This window comes from Aquila chrysaetos, chromosome 3 (assembly GCF_900496995.4).
Source record: "Aquila chrysaetos chrysaetos chromosome 3, bAquChr1.4, whole genome shotgun sequence".
NCBI classification, from domain to species: Eukaryota; Metazoa; Chordata; class Aves; order Accipitriformes; family Accipitridae; genus Aquila; species Aquila chrysaetos.
This window is the reverse complement of record NC_044006.1, coordinates 19445503-19463356: the sequence shown is the minus strand read 5'-3', so window position 1 is coordinate 19463356 and position 17854 is coordinate 19445503. Positions and strand designations below refer to the sequence as shown.

The 17854-nt window shown below is 42.4% G+C and overlaps 1 protein-coding gene across 3 annotated transcripts in view; it reads right to left on the bottom strand.

Moving 5' to 3' along the window:
* SEPTIN7 (septin 7) overlaps positions 1-14785 on the bottom strand; it is an 83214-nt gene extending 68429 nt beyond the window's left edge. For 2 of the 3 annotated variants that reach the window (XM_030009038.1, XM_030009041.1), the window contains exon 1: positions 14502-14785. In XM_030009038.1, the coding sequence (XP_029864898.1) occupies positions 14502-14505 (4 nt within the window). In that variant the 5' untranslated portion in view covers positions 14506-14785. Of the gene's footprint in view, positions 1-13799; positions 13802-14501 lie in introns of all 3 variants that reach the window. The other variant, XM_030009040.2, reaches the window with a different exon arrangement.
* Between the last annotated feature and the right edge of the window lie 3069 nt (positions 14786-17854).

The following is a 17854-nucleotide window of genomic DNA, read 5'->3' as shown; positions in this document are numbered from 1 at the left end:
TTCCTGAGCTTTAACAGATGTTCACAGCTTACCACTGAGCATACGGCACAAAAGCAGACTTCATGTCTATGACTTTACATTCACCTACACTGCATTTCAGCTATCACTTTATATCAAGTTGTCATGGTTTAACCCCAGCCAGCAACTAAGCACCATGCAGCCACTCACTCACTCTCCCCCCACCCAGTGGGATGGGGGAGAAAATCGGGGAAAAAAGCAGCAAAACCCACGGGTTGAGATAAGAACAGTTTAATGGAACAGAAAAGAAGAAACTAATAATGATAATGATAACACTAATAAAATGACAACAGCAATAATGAAAGGATTGGAATGTACAAATGATGCGCAGTGCAATTGCTCACCACCCGCCGACCGGCACCCAGCTAGTCCCCGAGTGGCGATTCCCCGCCCCCACTTCCCAGTTCCTATACTAGATGTGATGTCACATGGTATGGAATACCCCTTTGGCCACTTTGGGTCAGCTGCCCTGGCTGTGTCCTGTGGCAACTTCTTGTGCCCCTCCAGCTTTCTCGCTGGCTGGGCATGAGAAGCTGAAAAAATCCTTGACATTAGTCTAAACACTACTTAGCAACAACTGAAAACATCAGTGTTATCAACAATCTTCGCATACTGAACTCAAAACATAGCACTATACCAGCTACTAGGAAGACAGTTAACTCTATCCCAGCTGAAACTAGGACACAAGTCTTCTAACATTTTTAAGTCTCTGTAGTTGTCCATGATCTCTGCTCTAAGTTAGCACAAACAAAGGTAAGCCATACATACAATTATAAGTTTGGCCTTAGCTGACTTTTGATGCATCCACTCTGTGCACTCAATGTTACTTTAGTGTATGTCTCCCCCAATCAAAATGTCAAAGCCCACATAAACCAGCTGCAGAGCTGGTGTTTTTAGATCCATCATCTGAACCGATGGATTAATAGCAAGCAGCAAGCTGCTGTAACTATGCAAATAAGCAAAAAGAGAGAAAGGAGGCACCATCAGTGGCTTTCCAAGGAGTTTTAAGGAAGAACACTGACAATCAAAAAATCCTCTTTTCCTTGTTTTCCACCAAGTCTGTCTATCATCTTTGTTATTGCCCAATCACCATAATTTACATCTCTCCTTTATTCCGTGCTGACTGTGTCCAGGAATGATAAATCTAAAGTCATTCTTCAGGTACTATCATCTAGGCCAAAGGACAACAAGTCTCTGACATAATAAGGTTCACTGCCTGCCAAAAGAGCATACCTTAATCCCTCTGATCAAGAGGGGATGCAAGTCCGAGGAGAGCTAAAACCATTTTTTACCTTTACTACATGGAACTTGAGAGCTCAGCTCACACTCTACACAACAAAATACAGCTGCTGTGCACTGGTAGTAACTAGCAGCCTGTTACACGATGGTATGAAAACTCTTCAAGGATTTATGACCTAGCCAAACTAGCAGCAAATATTAACTAAGACAGCAGGAGAGAAAAAAAGACAAAACAGAAAAGCAGTTTGACATGGGGGCAGTCACTGTCCTTTCCAATCAAAGCTGGCTTTGTAGCTTCTCAATCAAACTTATTCGAAGAGAAAGAAACACAATCCTTTTTTTCCCCCTAGTGACCTTCTAGGAACCATTATTTTAAAAAGCCTCCAGAAGCATCACAGAAAACCCAAGAATTGTTGAAATCTGACCACAACTATAAGCAACATAAAACAGTCTTAGAAAGGGCACAGATACCCATTGCATTAGGCATGCGATAGTGATGTTACTTGTCATCGACAATGAAAATAAAAGGTGATCATTTTTAACTTTTTTCACACATTTGGAACAGGGAGCACATTCTGAACATGGTATTTTTTCTACGATTTACATTTGCTATGGAGTCAATTGGTTCTTCTAAGATATTTAGACATAGGGCAAGTTTCCTTTAAACACAGTTTACTTTGAAAAGATGTCAGAGCCACCAAAACATAAGAATTTGCACCTGCTCTAACACTGATTTCAATAAAGCTAAAACCATCTTCAGAACTTTTAGCTAATTTCTGCATAGTCTTTAGCCACAGTATTTCTATTCAATTTCCTACCACCATGCTATGAGTAAGATCAGTTTAGTCATTTCTAGTTCTACATAGAAAGACTAGTCTATAAAACACTGTGTACTTACATTTCTTCCAATATACCTGATGTGGTAACTTTTAATTTTCTTCTTTCTAACAGTGCTAGTTGTTTAAAGTCTCCACACCAGTATCTAGAAGCCTCCAAAACCTGCAAGAAGGCCTAGGGATTTACGTTACCAACATCTTCAAAATCCCTAAAAGCTTTCTAAAGTTTAACAAAGTCTGCATTTTTTCCAACTGTCAATATGGAGGCAATACATAAAACATATAGCTAATACATATCCCTATCTTGTCCTGCCACATCCCAGAGGCAGAGAGCAACTGCATATGTCTTGCAACTGACAGTTTTTATTACTGGTTCTTAAAATCGGAGCTTTAGGTAGCAGTGTTTAGTGTAGTAATGCTTCTACAAGCCCTGAGCACTTGTTAATGTAATAGATGGTACCTTAACTTAGAGGTTTTTTCCCCAAAAACACTAAGATATAGGTAATCCATATTAAAAAAAATTCACCTGAATTTAAAAATTATGGAAATAACAATATAAAAGGGGGAAACTCATCAACTCTAGCCGTAAAGTTAAACTTAGGCTGAAAATCTATGAACATTTTTGTCCTTTCACTATCCAAAGTAAAGTGAAAACGTCTGTTGGGTCAGTAGCATCTGCTATAATCTGCATGGTAGAAGTCTAGTACTGATGGAAAGGAAATCAGCACTTATACTCCCTCAAACAGGCATCAACTGCAGACAGCAGAAACCTATTAAAAGCCTTCTTTTATAAGAAGACAACTTAGCTTCCAAGTGTGAACCTAGGGTCTTGCCTACACCTTTCGATGCATAAGCACAATTATTTCTCCCAGTCTCTAGGAGCAAGCTGATTAAGTCGATAATCAGTAACTTCAGTCACTGATCCAGTGAATGCACTTTCAATTCAACTGTTCCTCAAAATCTCACTGGGCACAGTGAGTATAAGTGAAGAGTGAGCTTTAGACTCTCTCTTTTCCTGTGCCAGACACTATCACCTGGTTTATTAAAAGATAGTGCTTAAACACATGTGAGGTCTAAGAGCAAAAGGGTTCTACAAGAAGGATTCTGCACTATAAAGATCAGCAAGAGCAGACAGCATAGTCCATCTGTTGAGCTACAGGCAGCACGTCCAGAAGGAAAGCAAGAAAACTCTGAAGAAAAACAAAGGGGAGGTAGCAGGCACACAAGTAAACCTTAACTTGCCTGTTAAGACATTTGCCAGCCTTCAGAGGCAGCATACAGCATACAAGGGCATGCCTGAGCAAACTGTGCACAGACTGCAGCAGCTGTAGCGAACAGTTAGTGCTGCAGTTCTTACAGCAGCCAAAGAAGTGCAAGAAAGCAGACAACTACAGGAAAATGAACTAGGAAAATGAACTCAGTTAACTATTTAGAAAAACAAAACTAATTATAGATAGATGAGGGCAGGAAAGAAAGGGCAGAGGGTGGGGGGAGGGAGTTATCAAACTACAAATACAGGCCTGTATAACTAAAATATACAATATTAAAAGTTCTACCCACGTTGAGTCCACAAAACATTCAGGCCAGCCACACATATTGACAGTTTCTACGTAACAGTTCATCCTTCACTAGAATTAGCTAGACAACTAATTCCTTGAAGAAAAAGTAAACCTTATTTGTGCATTTTAAAGACAATTTCAAAGTACAAGAATACAGTTTTAAAGCTTCTTGGTCTTTTTGTACATTTTCTCCTTTATTCTGGCTTTAAAAGCAGCCTTGGTCTGCCTGCAGAAAGCAGCGCATACACCACCATCACGTAGCAACTTGCACCGAACTGAAATGACCAACTCGAAATCAAATTTGACAGTAAAGTGACTGATTATCTTCCACTCCATAAAGTAGGGGTCAAAATAACTACAGCAAGAAATGGCACAGGAGATAAGAAAGCTTACAGAAAGAGGTCACCAAAACAGCAGCTGGGGAACTAGTGTCAGGAACAGCAGCAGATCAAGCATCAACCACACATCACTTGGTGTGTCTATCACCACTTTTAACCTTCCTTCCTAGCTCCTCCTCCTCAGTTTTGCTATCATTGAATGTTTATTCCAATACAAGTACTGAACCAAGGGTTGAAGATGAAAGATGCAAAGGAAAAATATTTTGAAAAAAGCAAGATTCCTGGATACAAAACCTCCAAGGGAAAGCAAAAAAAAAAAAGCTAAACAAAATAAAAAAAGTATCTGTACTCCATATTTAACATGTCTCTTGTCTGTCTAGTTTGTGGAAGTTTCCCAAAGAGATGTAAAGAAAAGATTTGAGAAGAATTAAAAGGAAAAAAAAAAACAACTGGTTGGAACTTTCAGGCAGTTTTCTCTCACACTACTTTTTTTAAGCCATTTTTAAGGAAAAAAATTCTCTACAAAGTAGGTTAGTGCCTCAACCTGGAGACCATTTCAAGAGTCTTACTTAACACTGGAAACATAGTAGAAAGAAGCAACAAAGCATAGTAAGTGTTAAGACGCATTAAAGTATGCTGTAATGCATCATTTAGTTCCTTTGCAATTTCCTTTGAATCTAAGTTACTATTGAGCATTTTTCAGTTCCTTCAGGTTCACATTAACATTGCATTTTCCTTCAAAATTTGCATACAGATTGGTCAGTTAACACAAAGACTTAGCAGGTGGTGATAAATTACAGTTTATAGGTTTAGACCCATTTAAAAAAAAAAACCACAAACAAAAACCCAAATGATTCCCTCCCTCTCCCACCCCAAGTCTCTGGGTGAAGCAACAGCAACAGTAAGGGCATCTTAATCTGCCCGAGCACAGAAGTTAATTTTTCAGGAAGAGTAGATTCCTGCAATCCAACTGGCAGTATTTCAACCAAGGGTCTCTGAAAAAGGCATTTGCAGGTGTCCACTCTGCGCTCCCTTCTGTTCTATGCCTTGGATACCAACAGAAGTGACCTCCCCAGTAGTGTACCCCATTCTCCTCATCAAGCAGCTGTAAGGATGGCAATACAAGAAATAGTATTGTTACATTTCTAGCCTAAACGGCTACTATCAGATCTAGTAAAATTTCTTGAACACATAGGTGCAGAAATGCTAATGAGAGGTGAATCACTCATGCAGAAATACTCACGTATGTTCAACGCGCTCTAAGTGAAGTGTGTTCTCCTTAAAATCATGATAGAAATTAGAGTATTTCATCTCTGGTGCTTCTGTTAACACGAGGAATTCTCATCTAAATTAAGTAGAGTGAAGGGCTTTTACCATACACTTCTGTATGGTGGATGCAACTCGTTCCCATATGGAAGCCGTCTGTCTTCTCTCTCTTTCCTATACTAGTTTCTATGCGGAACACCTCAAGATCTGACTTATAGAAGCCTTCAGAAGCCCTGTAGGTTTCACCAAGAAAGACATTTTGAGCTAAAATTTTGAGAGACATGTCCCGCTCACTTGCCTTTTAAGGTTTATTGTATTTTTGTGCTGTAGCGAACTAGCACCCCAGAACATGAAACCCAAGTACTTCTGAAAGCACTGATCCTTTTGTCTCAGACAAGCAATTTCTTTGGAAAAATTAAAATATATCTTGAGACTATCATTAACAAGCTGTTACCAACTAATCATTTAAAGCACATTTTTATGAAAAAAAGCACAGTGGTAGTTCAAAGTTAAATTACTGTATTTTTAATCACTGGAAGCAGGTTAGGTATTTTTCCACAGCATTCGTTTCCCCCCATGACAGCATATTTTAATGACACTGGAAGACAGAAGTTAGACTTTTAATTATAAACTGAATTTTCAGGATACCCTGAAATCATGTTTATTTTTGTGTTTCAATACTTCTACTACAAGGTCCATCAAACACTACCAGGAGAGGTCCTTAACAATATCATTAAATCACTTAGAGGATTTTACTTTTTAACTATTTCCACACCATCTGAGGAGTTTTGTATTTATAATATAAATAACTCTAATGAGACCAAGAAGATTAAAAAAGAGACACAGGTGCTATTTTAAAGAATTAGGCCAACTAATAAAAACCTCTCCATTTAACTTAGATGTTTTGAAACACAGCTGGCTGGCTGCATTGTTTTTAATTGTCTTTATTTTTAAGCTAGAGAGATACCACAGAAAGATAACTTGCCTTATAATTACTGTGTAAGGAAGATAGTAAGTAAAACTTAAGATTGTTTCCCTGCGGGTTGCAATGGCAACTGATACAAAGAATGGTCCATACTGACAAAGAAATGCATCATCCGGGTTTAATATTAAGACCATTACAATGTACAATTGGTATAATTACCACTCATTGGTAATCTAAGTTGGGAGTTAGAAACCCTGAGTTCTGATTTCATTTATTCCATGTCAAGGAATTAATTTTTAACTTGGCATTTACTGCCTACATTTTTCAAAGAGGAAGGCAACCCATTTGAGAGCATCCAGACACCAGTGGTCTAATTGCCTTGGATGACAAAACTAAAGACTGTGAGGACTGAAGCCACAGCTCGATAGCAAACCATCCCATTGATCAACAGCACCCAATCTGTTGGTTTCTCAACTTCCCAAGTACTTTTGTTTTTTGTATTAGTAATGAGGCTAGCTGTGAAGAGCATGCATTACATGGTCCAACACGTGTACCAGCAGAGCAGCTATCCTGCATGATCAGCCCTGCTAAATTTTAGCGTGGGAGTTAAATCCTCTCCATACCTTTCTGCCACACCAGAGTACTTGATGGCTAAGATTCACAGCCAGAAACACAATTCAAAAGAACAGGAAACCCAGGATAGTTGTTGCTACCCACAGCAACAAAGAATTGAACATACTGAAAAAGAGTCACCTTTACCTAAGGGGATATTGGATGCCTTGCAGGCATATTGCTAGACAAGAAGCCAGAGACATAAAGCTAGGGCCAAGTGAAATTCATTCAGTGACAGGGTTAGAGGCCATTCATTGAACATTTCTTTGAAGAAGCTGTGTCTTAATCGCTTCCAAAGTCTTCTCCAAAACCAACTCTTGCATACATTTGGACAAAAAAGATTTCGATGTCCCTTCATTACTAAGGTATTAACACTCAAATAACTTAACTTGGTCTGCATAAAATACTGAGTACTGATACAATTTTGAACTCACGTGCTGAAAAGTTCAACTGTTTAAGGATTCAGAACACAACAAATCTTACAGACCTTTTACAGAGGCCCTGTTAAGCACCTAAAAAGGAACAAACACCAACCAGCTCAAAAATTAACTTGCTAATTAAACTTGAAACTGCTAGTAAGGAAAAAACTCCCTGCTGAAACTCCCAGCTTTCCTTGCCAAATTTTTATCGGATGGGGGCTCATTACCCCTACCCTTCTCCTCCTTTCAAGCATCTAGCCTTCAGTAGTGTTTTGAACCTGTAACATTAAGACATTTTTCCTTTAACTGATTAAAAAGGAGATTCCTTTTATTCACAATCCACAACTTTACAACATCTGAAAAAAGACTGAACAACCACATCCTCTAGTTTTTGCCCCAGTCTCTGAGGTCTTGCTCCCCATTGCTTTAGCCTGTCACTTAACAAACTGCAGGTTCCTTGCACTGCTCTGAAAACTTCCAGGTTTGCAGATGCCCATGGAATTGCAAATAAGAGCACTGAAGGTCAATATTTGGCACAGCGGAACAGCAGGAGATGATCATGAGCTTCAGTAACTAATACTGCAGCAGTCTGTAAGCAGCTCTCCTCTCTAAGTTCTCCCTGAACTAAGTGCTAAAAAAAATAAAAAACACAGAGGAAGGCAACAGGATGGCTCCCCTTTACCCATCATCAAGAGATTACTCAGACCTTGATTTCCCACCATCTGGCAAAGCCTCCCAAGAGGAAACTCATTTAATGTTGAATCTCTTGGTTTGTTAGTATACCTTTACTAGCTACAATTAGGAAGTGTTTGTTTCCAGAAAAGGGGGTGGAAAGGGCGGTGGAAATAAGAAGATGGGTTTCTTTGCCTCATTCTACTTTGGAAATTTTCACTGTCCCAAACTTGAAAGCATTCAACTACATTTAAGCCAGCATCTGGAACCCAGATTTTGAGTCATATACTCTGAGTTTTGCATTCTCGTTTTGAAAAGCTACAGTGAGTCTTCGTAAGACTGCACAGCCAGAAAAATGTCTGCTGTCAGAAAGCTTCCAGAAAAATTACATTTCTCCAACAACAGCTTTCAATGCTTCACAACTGCTTTGTTTTTGACAAGAAGTCAGCTAAAACTGGTATCTCAACTTACTGAAGATATCATCACAGTTAGGATCTGGTCAGGACTACAAGACCCTCTGCACTGCCAGATTTCTGCAGCCATCATTAGTCAGGGCTTTAGTTTTGCACATCACTCAAGAAAGTCCAAATGCTAACATTAGTATTACCACAAACATCACAGGTAATGATGCAACAGCAGATAAAAAAGGGCAAGCCACCTCACCCATTTAGTGCTCAAGGAATAAATGATAGCAGCTGAAACAAAAGCCATTAAACTTTGCCCACTTGTGTTTATCCTCAGCTAAGTCACCAGCTCAGCACCAAGGGGAGAGTACTACCTTCTTAAACACTAGCATTGATTCTACCAACAGGATACGGTTTTCCTCTTTCCCTATCTTAACCACTGGTAGAGTTGGAAATAAACAAGTTGTACAACTAGATCAGCTACCACGTATCTCTGCTGCCTTGGGCACACTGCTACAACTTTCAGCCTATGTTAAGACTCAGTGTTTGGGTGGGAACAGAAAATCAAACCTGCTTCTCTCTGCAGCAGTGCCATGTTACACTAGCCTAAAACAGGCACTAAACCAAGATCGCAGCTACCTGCCTACTGCCAAAATGGTAGGTTGAAGTTCCATGACTTGCCTAGAGCACGCCTGCACTTATTTTTTCATGCTAACACTTCTGTGATCCCATGATATGAAAGGTTCAGGGAGCTCAATTGATAGAAAGAAAAATAATCTTGAGGAAGAAAAAACAGGCAGTTCCTGTGAGTTGAGCTCTATGAACTGACTCACTGTTGGGTCAAAGAGGCACCGCTGCAAGGGTGGGAACAGCAGCAGAATTGCCTCCTTTCAAGCAGCTGGCCAACAGATTCACCCAGCAACTGTACCATTGTGGATGAGCTTAGGCTTTCCTCCTATCAGTTCTGGTAAGTGTACAGCTAGGGAACAAGCCAGATCAGCTCACATATCCAGCTGAAAACTACTCTACCATAAGGTTAACTTTCCATTACATCAGCAAGCTCATCTAATCACGCCAGTATATGAACATTAGAGGTAACACAAAGGACAAGAGAAAAACACACATTCAAGACTGTTTTTCAGCTGCAGTCCAGTTATACCAGCATAAGCTATGAAATCACATTATAAGGTTCTTAAGAAAGAACAAAAAGGAAAACAGAGTATACTGTTTGAAAATACTAAAAATACTAAATTTGGGCATACTAAAATTTCCTGCAAACTGTGAAAGAATTACACATACATGAGATTAAAACACTCCAACTGGCCAACACTGGACAAGGTTTGATTTAAGCTTTATGTTAACATTAACTTAAGCATTCTTGGCAATTTTGACCACCTCACTTGGTCAAGTTTCATTTTATTTGAAGTCGAACTTGAATCATTACATGAATGGTCTTTTAATGTATGAGATATAAAAAGAGGTGATATTTCTTACATTATTCTTCTAATAATCTGCCTGCCTATAATACAGTGATAACCACTGGCACCAGTACCAACATTCATGCCATCTTACATTTTTCTCAGCATCAACTGCAATGACCTACAATGCTTTTTCAGACAACTGTCACACCAGAAATTCTGCCATCAATGACTTCAGCTGCCTTTCTGAAAGGTCTCTTTGTAATAACATTACTGTATGATAGACTGATTTCTACATATAAGACGACTATTTTGATTGGAATTTGATAAACTGCTACTTTGTAGCTCAAAACTCACCAACAACATTGAAGAGCATGCCTTGCATATCTAGTTTGCATTTCTCTTTTTCTGGACATTGTTCCTGTCATGCTTTACCCCAAAGGACTGGAAAAAGCTTAGTATGTGATATTCTCTCCTTTGAGAGCATGCTTCTAAGACCACTGTCACCCCTTGGACTTTTCTGTGGTCAAATGAAAGACAAGTCTAAAGTCAATTTTTTTTTTCTTCAGGTCTCACATCTTTTGTGAGTATGATGCAATCTTTCCATTTAAAAAGCTCTATTTTAAAAAATGCTGACACCAAAACTAGGTGCTGTATCTTAATATTGATCCCCCTAAAGCTACAGTGGGTCAAAGGAGGGAGAAATCTCCCTAATGTTTTAATCAAGCCTCCCCCTGCATCTAAGTCCTAACATTTTTACTATTCAGGTTAAAAAAACTCAAACAAAAAGCACACAACCATTAAGTGTAAAATGGGAAAAAAAGCAATTAAAAAACCTACATCTTGAGATGTGATTTTCAATGTTGACAAAAAAAATTTCTAAATCTTCTGTGCTACTAAGAAATAATTCAGTTCTATTTTAGAATTCAGAACTATTTATTTTATTTTAGTTGCTTAAGTGCTTCTGAATGTAACACCCATAGTGTTATTGTTCTGTAACACTACTTCCAAAATTATTTGCAAATGCATTCTGAACTATCATTGCGTTAAATGATAGAAATCTGGCATGAAAATGGCCACACAAAGAGCCATTTGAAAATAAGATACAGAGCTAGAGCCGCTGAAGAAGAGATTCCCCATAAGTGGCTTTAAGACGGGCTACCGGGCAGTGCACTGCTCTGTGCAGCAGCACTGCCAGTCCATACACTGAAGCTGGCCCGCGACTGGCAAGTTTCTGCAAGACACATTTAGAAGCACGGAACAGCGCTGATGCACAAAAAGCAGAAGTAAGATTAAGTGGCTTTTGTGGGAAGGAAGTCCAGGATGTACATCAGAACAAGGTTTAGTCAGGCGTGTGTTTTACATACCTCTAGTTCAAACTGTCAAAAGGAAAGTGGATACATATTGTCTTCTGAAACGCTTATGAGCCTACTGGTTACTTTTCGATTTTTAATGTAACACAAAGAACATCATAACTTACACAGCCATGCTCATGCAGTGCAGCAAACACCTGGTTTTGCAGGGCAGCTGCATTAAACTAAAGCAGAAGGCAAAACTGTAAGTTATGTAAGTAAATATTGATTTGATTCTTTCCTCTGGGGAAAAAAAAAAAAAAAAAAAAAAAAAAAAACAAACAAAAAAAACCCGCAAAAAACACCAACCACAAATAGAAAAGAGCTACCCGATGACTTTACAGAGCTATCACGATGTGACCATTAAACCAGGCTGGAAAAAAGTTCAGTTTGACTCATCCTTGACATACATGAAACTCACTCTGGCAAGGTGAGCAGGAAGTCACTGGTTTCTGTGAACTGAGATTCTAGCCCTTGCAGTTGAGAAATGTCTTCACCTATGCCACCATCCCCACCTCAGTAAGACATCTATCTATAAACATCAGTTCAAGACATTCAAACTCTCCTAGGGAATAGTTTGTGACCACCTACAGTTTAACACTACCCCAAATATGAATTACTAATTTAAACGAGACTTAACTAAACTACTTAAATGGTGACTAAATGCCATTCTAATTACAGAGAACACATTTGCAATTAACTAGCTTATTTCAGGAGCTAGAGCACCAACTTACAGAAAACAGAACGTCGCTCATACATACGCATCTCTGGTCTAGACAGGTTAAGTGAATAGTCTGGCAATAAATTCAAGCTAAAAATGTATGTCACACTACAGTTCTGAGTAGAAACCTCTCTCCTACACCTTCTCCGAGGCAAATTCTCCTTCACTGACTTTGCGTTTAAAATGAGGTTTTGAATCTGTAGCCATTGTACTTTATAACTATTTGTTGCCTTAATGGGTATTTTAAGATAGTATTAAAAACACCACCACAGCAGCATCGAGCTGCTAGAACTGAAGAAAATAAAGTACAAGAAGTATGAGCCTGACCCATGGAAGACAGTAATGAAAGACCACTAAGTTGCCAGCCAGTTAAAGGAAAAACGATAGTTCTACTGTGCGTGTTTAGACATTTTTATGCAAAAAGATATTGTATTTTAGCTTACAAAGACAAATCTAATCCTTTATTCCTGTATAAGATAAACAACCAAGTTTTTATCCATATACATAAACACGCATTTGTTTGTGACACCGAGTATACATCTGAAGCACCATTTTAACTGAGACTAGTTGCTTGTCCTTGTGGGTAAACTGAAGGAAATGCTGTGAGTTACTATCAGCACACAGACTGATATGCACAGTCCTGGGTGCATTTGCTTCAATTTCAGAATGACTAAGTAGCAACCCTTTCTTCTTCTATAGTAGCAAATGCAGAACAGGTAGGTGATGTTCTTGCATTTCAATTCAGGTTTCAACACAGACAAGGCAGTAATTGACCTTTAAAGCAATGGCTTTTTGAAACCTGCTCTTCTAAGTAAAATTTCTGTTCATTGCTTTTTGTTATTCACCTGTCAGCTTAAAAAAAAAATGCAGTCATCCAAATCCAGTATGAAATAATGCTCTTATGTTCACAAGTCACCAACCAAAGATGCTAGTAATCTCACAGAGCAAACAAGACACAAACATTACAAACTAAGTAGGTATCAAGTGAAAGATGTTAAACACTACACAAAAACACATCTTCCCCAATCTCCTAACACTTCAGCAGGCAAAAACTTTAAAATATATGTAGACAGAATTACGAAGGAGAAATACTTTACAATAATATTAGTTTGATATCTCAGTGGAAGTCCTGGTCAGAAATTAAGTTATCACTTAGCACTGAAAACCTACTACTACAACAAAATCTTGCACAAGAAGGTATGGTCTACCTTTTAGCCAAGATATACAGCAGTGGTCCATCTAACTTTCATGGGAGCTGAGCCTGCATATTCTCACAAGCTGACATTTTTTTGGGTCCCAATATTAAGACAGTTCATAGGTATTTCAACATACAGAAACATTTCTTTTACTGAGCATAACCTAAAGCCACTGCCAGACAGAGGGAGGCTCCAATAGCCAAGAAAAAACATTCAGCGAATGGGTACTTCTGACAGTCTTCTGTTCACTTATTTTTCATCTGCAGGAGGCGGCACACAAACAGCACACAGAAGATTCTTGAACGTTGCCTTTCACAGAATTACATTTGCACATAACTGGTTCAGTGTGAAGTCAACAACTTCACGCTAAAATAAGCTTAGCTGCTTTTCCTTAAGTTGCCCATTAAAAAGCTTTCTACATAATCACGCCTTTTCCCAGTCACCCTCCTGAAACACTAAGCAACCCTCCAATTTATTCTGCAGGACTGGCTGGCTAAACGAGGGGATCACACAGAAACTGCTCATAAAGCATTTCATACAGATTTCCGGGGCAGTCGTTCGTAAATTGTAATTTTAAATTTTTTTATTTTTTTTTTGTTCCGTTTTGGTTTGAGAACGACCGGCTGAGGGCCTGGCCCTGCTGCAGAGGCAAGAGTCGGCCGGGGCAGTGCGAGGAGGGGGGGAGGCACGGACCGGGCCCCCCCGCGGAGGCGGCGACCAGCCCCGCGCACGCCAAATAAAAGCCAGACCCTAACGGCATAAAGCCCTCTGAAAAAGCCCTCAGGGATTAAAAAAAAAAAAAAAAAAAAAAAAAAAAAAAAGACAGCTACGGAGGCGGGCAGGCGGCTGGCTGGGAAGGGTGCCCTCGGCCCTCTCCCGCTGCCACACACGCACCCACACCCACCCCCCTCCTCCTCCTCCTCCTCTTTCTCCTTCTTCTTCTTCCTCCTCCTCCTCCTCCCCCCGCCGCCGTGATTTCAGTCCCACCCGCTCCTCTCGCGCATATTTGAAAGCTGCTTTAATTCCTGCAGCGAATTCCTCCCTCCCAAATTTGGGCGCAAAAGGAGAAAAGGGGAGGAGGGACGGGGGGAGGAGGGGGGGGGGGGGGAAGGGGAGAAAGCGAGGGAGAAGAAATATCTCCGGCATTTTCGCCGCCTGGCTCCCCGGCTCGGCGCAGGCATTATACAATTTCGGCGAGGCAGGAAGTGACTGCGGGGGGGGGGGGGGGGGGGGTGGAGGGGGCAGGCAGCGGCGAAGGGGGCTGGAGCCGCATCTGAGGAGGAGGAAGGCGGGGGGCAGCGAGAGGGACGGGGGGCCCCGCGGCGGGGCCACCGTTCCGCCCGGCAGCCGGTCCCCGCCAACGGGATGGGAGTTCTCGGAGGTGCCCGCTGTCCCGTTCTCCCCCCCACACCCGCTCCTCCCGGGTTGCCTCCCAGCCCACCCATCATGGAGACCCCACGGCCGCAGGATCCCGCCTCAGACTGTCAACGGCCCTCCCGCGCCTCGGCCCCGGGCTAGAGACTCACCCATGGCGCTGGCCGGCGGCGGTGGTACCTCTGCCGCTGCTGACGCTGGGCTCCGGCTGGCTGCCCTCCCCTCCCTCCCTCCCTCAGCCGCCGCGGCACCGAGCGGGCCGCCCCCTCCTCCCCGCGCGCCTCCCGCCAGCCAACCCGGCGGCCGCCGCGGCGATTCTCCAACGCCCCCTACGCCGATTCCGCCGAGGGGCCGCGGCTCTTCCGCACAGCGCCTACGCGCGCCCGCTCTGCTGGCCGGACGGACTTAGCGGCTCGGCTCGGCTCAGCGCCGCTCCACCCCGCCGCCGCCGCCTGCTGCTCCTCCTCCTTCTCCCTCGCCGCCTCCGCCCCGCTCCTCACACGCTCGCTCCCTGCCCGCCTCCGCGAGCACGCAGCAGCGGTGGCTTCCGGCTCGCCCCCTCCGCTCGGCGTGGGGCTCGCCGCGGTCCCCACATCTCTACCCCCGCCACTCCCCGCCCAGCCCAGCCTGGGATCTGACTTATTTTCTCCCGCTCCGTGTCAGAGAAAAAAAGGACCGCTCGGCGGCCATTTTGAAACCGGGCACGCTCAGGAGCGCGAAAGCCCTACAGCGGCCGCCGGCGCTTCGCCCGAAACAAAGATGGTCGCCGACTTCGATGGGCTGAACGAGGCGGCTACAACGCCCCTTCCTTTCTGCGGGGCTATTCTCGGAACATCGCTAGTCCTACGCGCCTTGCGGAGCCCAATGAACGCTACGGAGCTTTACGCTCCCTCCGCCCGCCCTCACACAGTTGGCGTGCGAGAGGCCGGCAGGACAGGGGGACTGGGGCGCAGCGGCAGGCCCTGGGCCGCCTTTAGCCCGGGGGCGCTGAGGCGAGGGCCCACCAGCTGCCCTTGTCCCCGGGGAGCACTCGGGCTGCAGCACTGCGGCGGGCGGTCAGGTGTCTGTCCCTCTGCCTCCCCCCTACGCCCGGCTGAGCGGGCCCCGCCGCGGCGGGTTGATGCCGGGCTCTCCCTCCGGCGTGCCCGTCCCCGAACGAGGCGTTTGGGTCCCGTTCATAACCGCCGCCTCATTCATGGAGCCGCTCCCCGCCGCGGGTGCCGGCCCCCGCGGCCAAGACGCCGGTCCGCCCACGGCAGGGCGAGGGGATCGGGCCCTTCTCCCCGCAGGACGCTGGGGGCTTTCTGACTGGCCTTCTCCGGCGAGGTGTGGGCTCTGCCTGGCAGCCGCTGCCGAGTCGGTCGTTTTCCCACCCTCAGACTCGCAAATGGGCCCGAAGCCTGATCTTTCTTGCCATCGGCATGTGCTAATATGGTGCCCAAGTCCCCCAAAAGGCATGAGAATTCATTTAAAAAAAAAAAAAAAAAATTTGAACACAGCTGTTGGCAGGCGCCAGATAAAATCCTTCTAGGAGGCCCAAGGGGTGCTTCCGAGCCCTGGGAATTACACTGACAAGCCTTACCGTCCCCAAGACACTGAACTGGTTCCTCTGAAACGCTGCTGTGAGCCAGGGTAAACCTCTGCTGAGGTAAAGAAGTGACACTGGGAAACGATGGACTCCAAGAGAGGTAGAAAAATGACTTTTGCCTTTCCTATTCCAGTACAGCTCTCAGTGTTGTATTTCCTTTTTATGTTTGGGACAGGTATCTTTGGAGCCCTTTAAACTGGGATATTTTATGCCCAAACTGAAATACTGGAGACCTGTATTTATGATGTGTGATTTGAAACCTAACATACTTTATTTTGTGTTAGGGATTTCCGAGTATGGCCTGTTCCTTGCCTTTTCTTTTACACAAGGCACAGTACACTTCCCTAGTAGGGAAAGGTACTTGGCAAACAGGGAAAAATATATAAATTTATTGTGCCTATGATATAACTTGTTTCTGCCATTATTAAAAGTACATTTTAAGACCTTGCCCTAGTACTAGAAGGATGAAAATAGCAACTTTCATTTCAGCAGCAAAAGAGAAACTTTCAATAATGCAGTATTTTTGTAGGTAGAGTCCTAGCAAGGCAGACAGGAGCAACAATGAAGACGCAAAGATTGTCCTTGTTTCTTACACATTTCCATCCAATTCTTTCTTGTCTAACATCTGATTTTCTTTTTTTGGGGTGCGTTTGATGAACAAACATGATGTTTTATGACAACAAGGAAAACACATCATCTTTTCAGAAAGGTATGCAGCCCTGCACAATGTGGTTCAGCGCTGTTTAAGAACTGGAATTGTTACAATGTACTGTGGTTCTCAGATGCCCAAGGGAAAGAGATTTTTATTATCTTTGGTCAGAGAACTGCCAAATGTTATCTCATAAATCTGTGTCTGTCACAATGGATGAGGTAAGAAATAACCTTTTTTTTCATTCTGGTTGGTTTAGGTGGTAATGTCCATGGCAATGAAATATAGCTACATTGCTTTCGTGGTTATTTGAATACCAAAAAGAGACATTTTACACCACAGAAGTTGTTCACTGAATACAAAATATGGTCCCCACAGCTCTCCCATAAAAATACATTGTGGGAAAACAAACAATACAAATCATACTTGTTTTCTGTCTTGTAGTAAGGGCTTCAAATTGCCCAAAACCATTTACCTTTGTTTTCAGATATTCAATGTTGAGAAAATAGTATGTGACTGATGGGGATATCTTCAAAAAGGGAATGATGCTTTTTCAGTAATTTCCTTTTAAGTAAGACATTACTTTGTGGATTGATCATTGGAAAAACAAAAGTGAGCTTGCAGCTTTGAAATCTAACTGCAAAACTGGTACAGCCTTAATGAGGAAGCAAGATGCAAGCTAGTGGGTTTTATGTGAAGTTAATGTCCTATTTTTCTGTGTTGTGAATAGCGGGGGGGATTCTCTTTCCATACGGTAATTTACAGGGTTAGGAAGATTCTGCAAAATTGTGTTCATTTTGAGAAGAAATAAATGCAAATGGGTCCCTGAGGTTTGAAGAATGCTGTGTTCTGTGTACAATATAATAAATCCAAACTTTTCCATTCCTGTAGCAATCTGCTGTTCTTCCTTCAAAGGGAAAAGACTTCACTAAGTCTGTCACTAAACTTTAAAAAACTGAACTCAAGAAGTAAATTTCAAGACTCTTTAGATTCTATTTATTTGATTCTTTTGAAAGAAGATACAATTTTGTGACTACTTTTTGTGAAATTAATAAAAAGCTTTGCAAACTCAAATATAGAATGCTACCTGCTGTAACTCAGAACCCATCTGTGTCCTTGTCTTCAGATACAGAAACAAAACCCACTCACCTTATTTACAAAGTCTGCTAACTAGGGCTGCCACCAGGTTGGTTCCCAACCAGCCTAGCCAGTTTCAGTGTCTTCTTGCTGGTGAGACATATGAAGACTATTTTGTTTTTGTTTTGTTT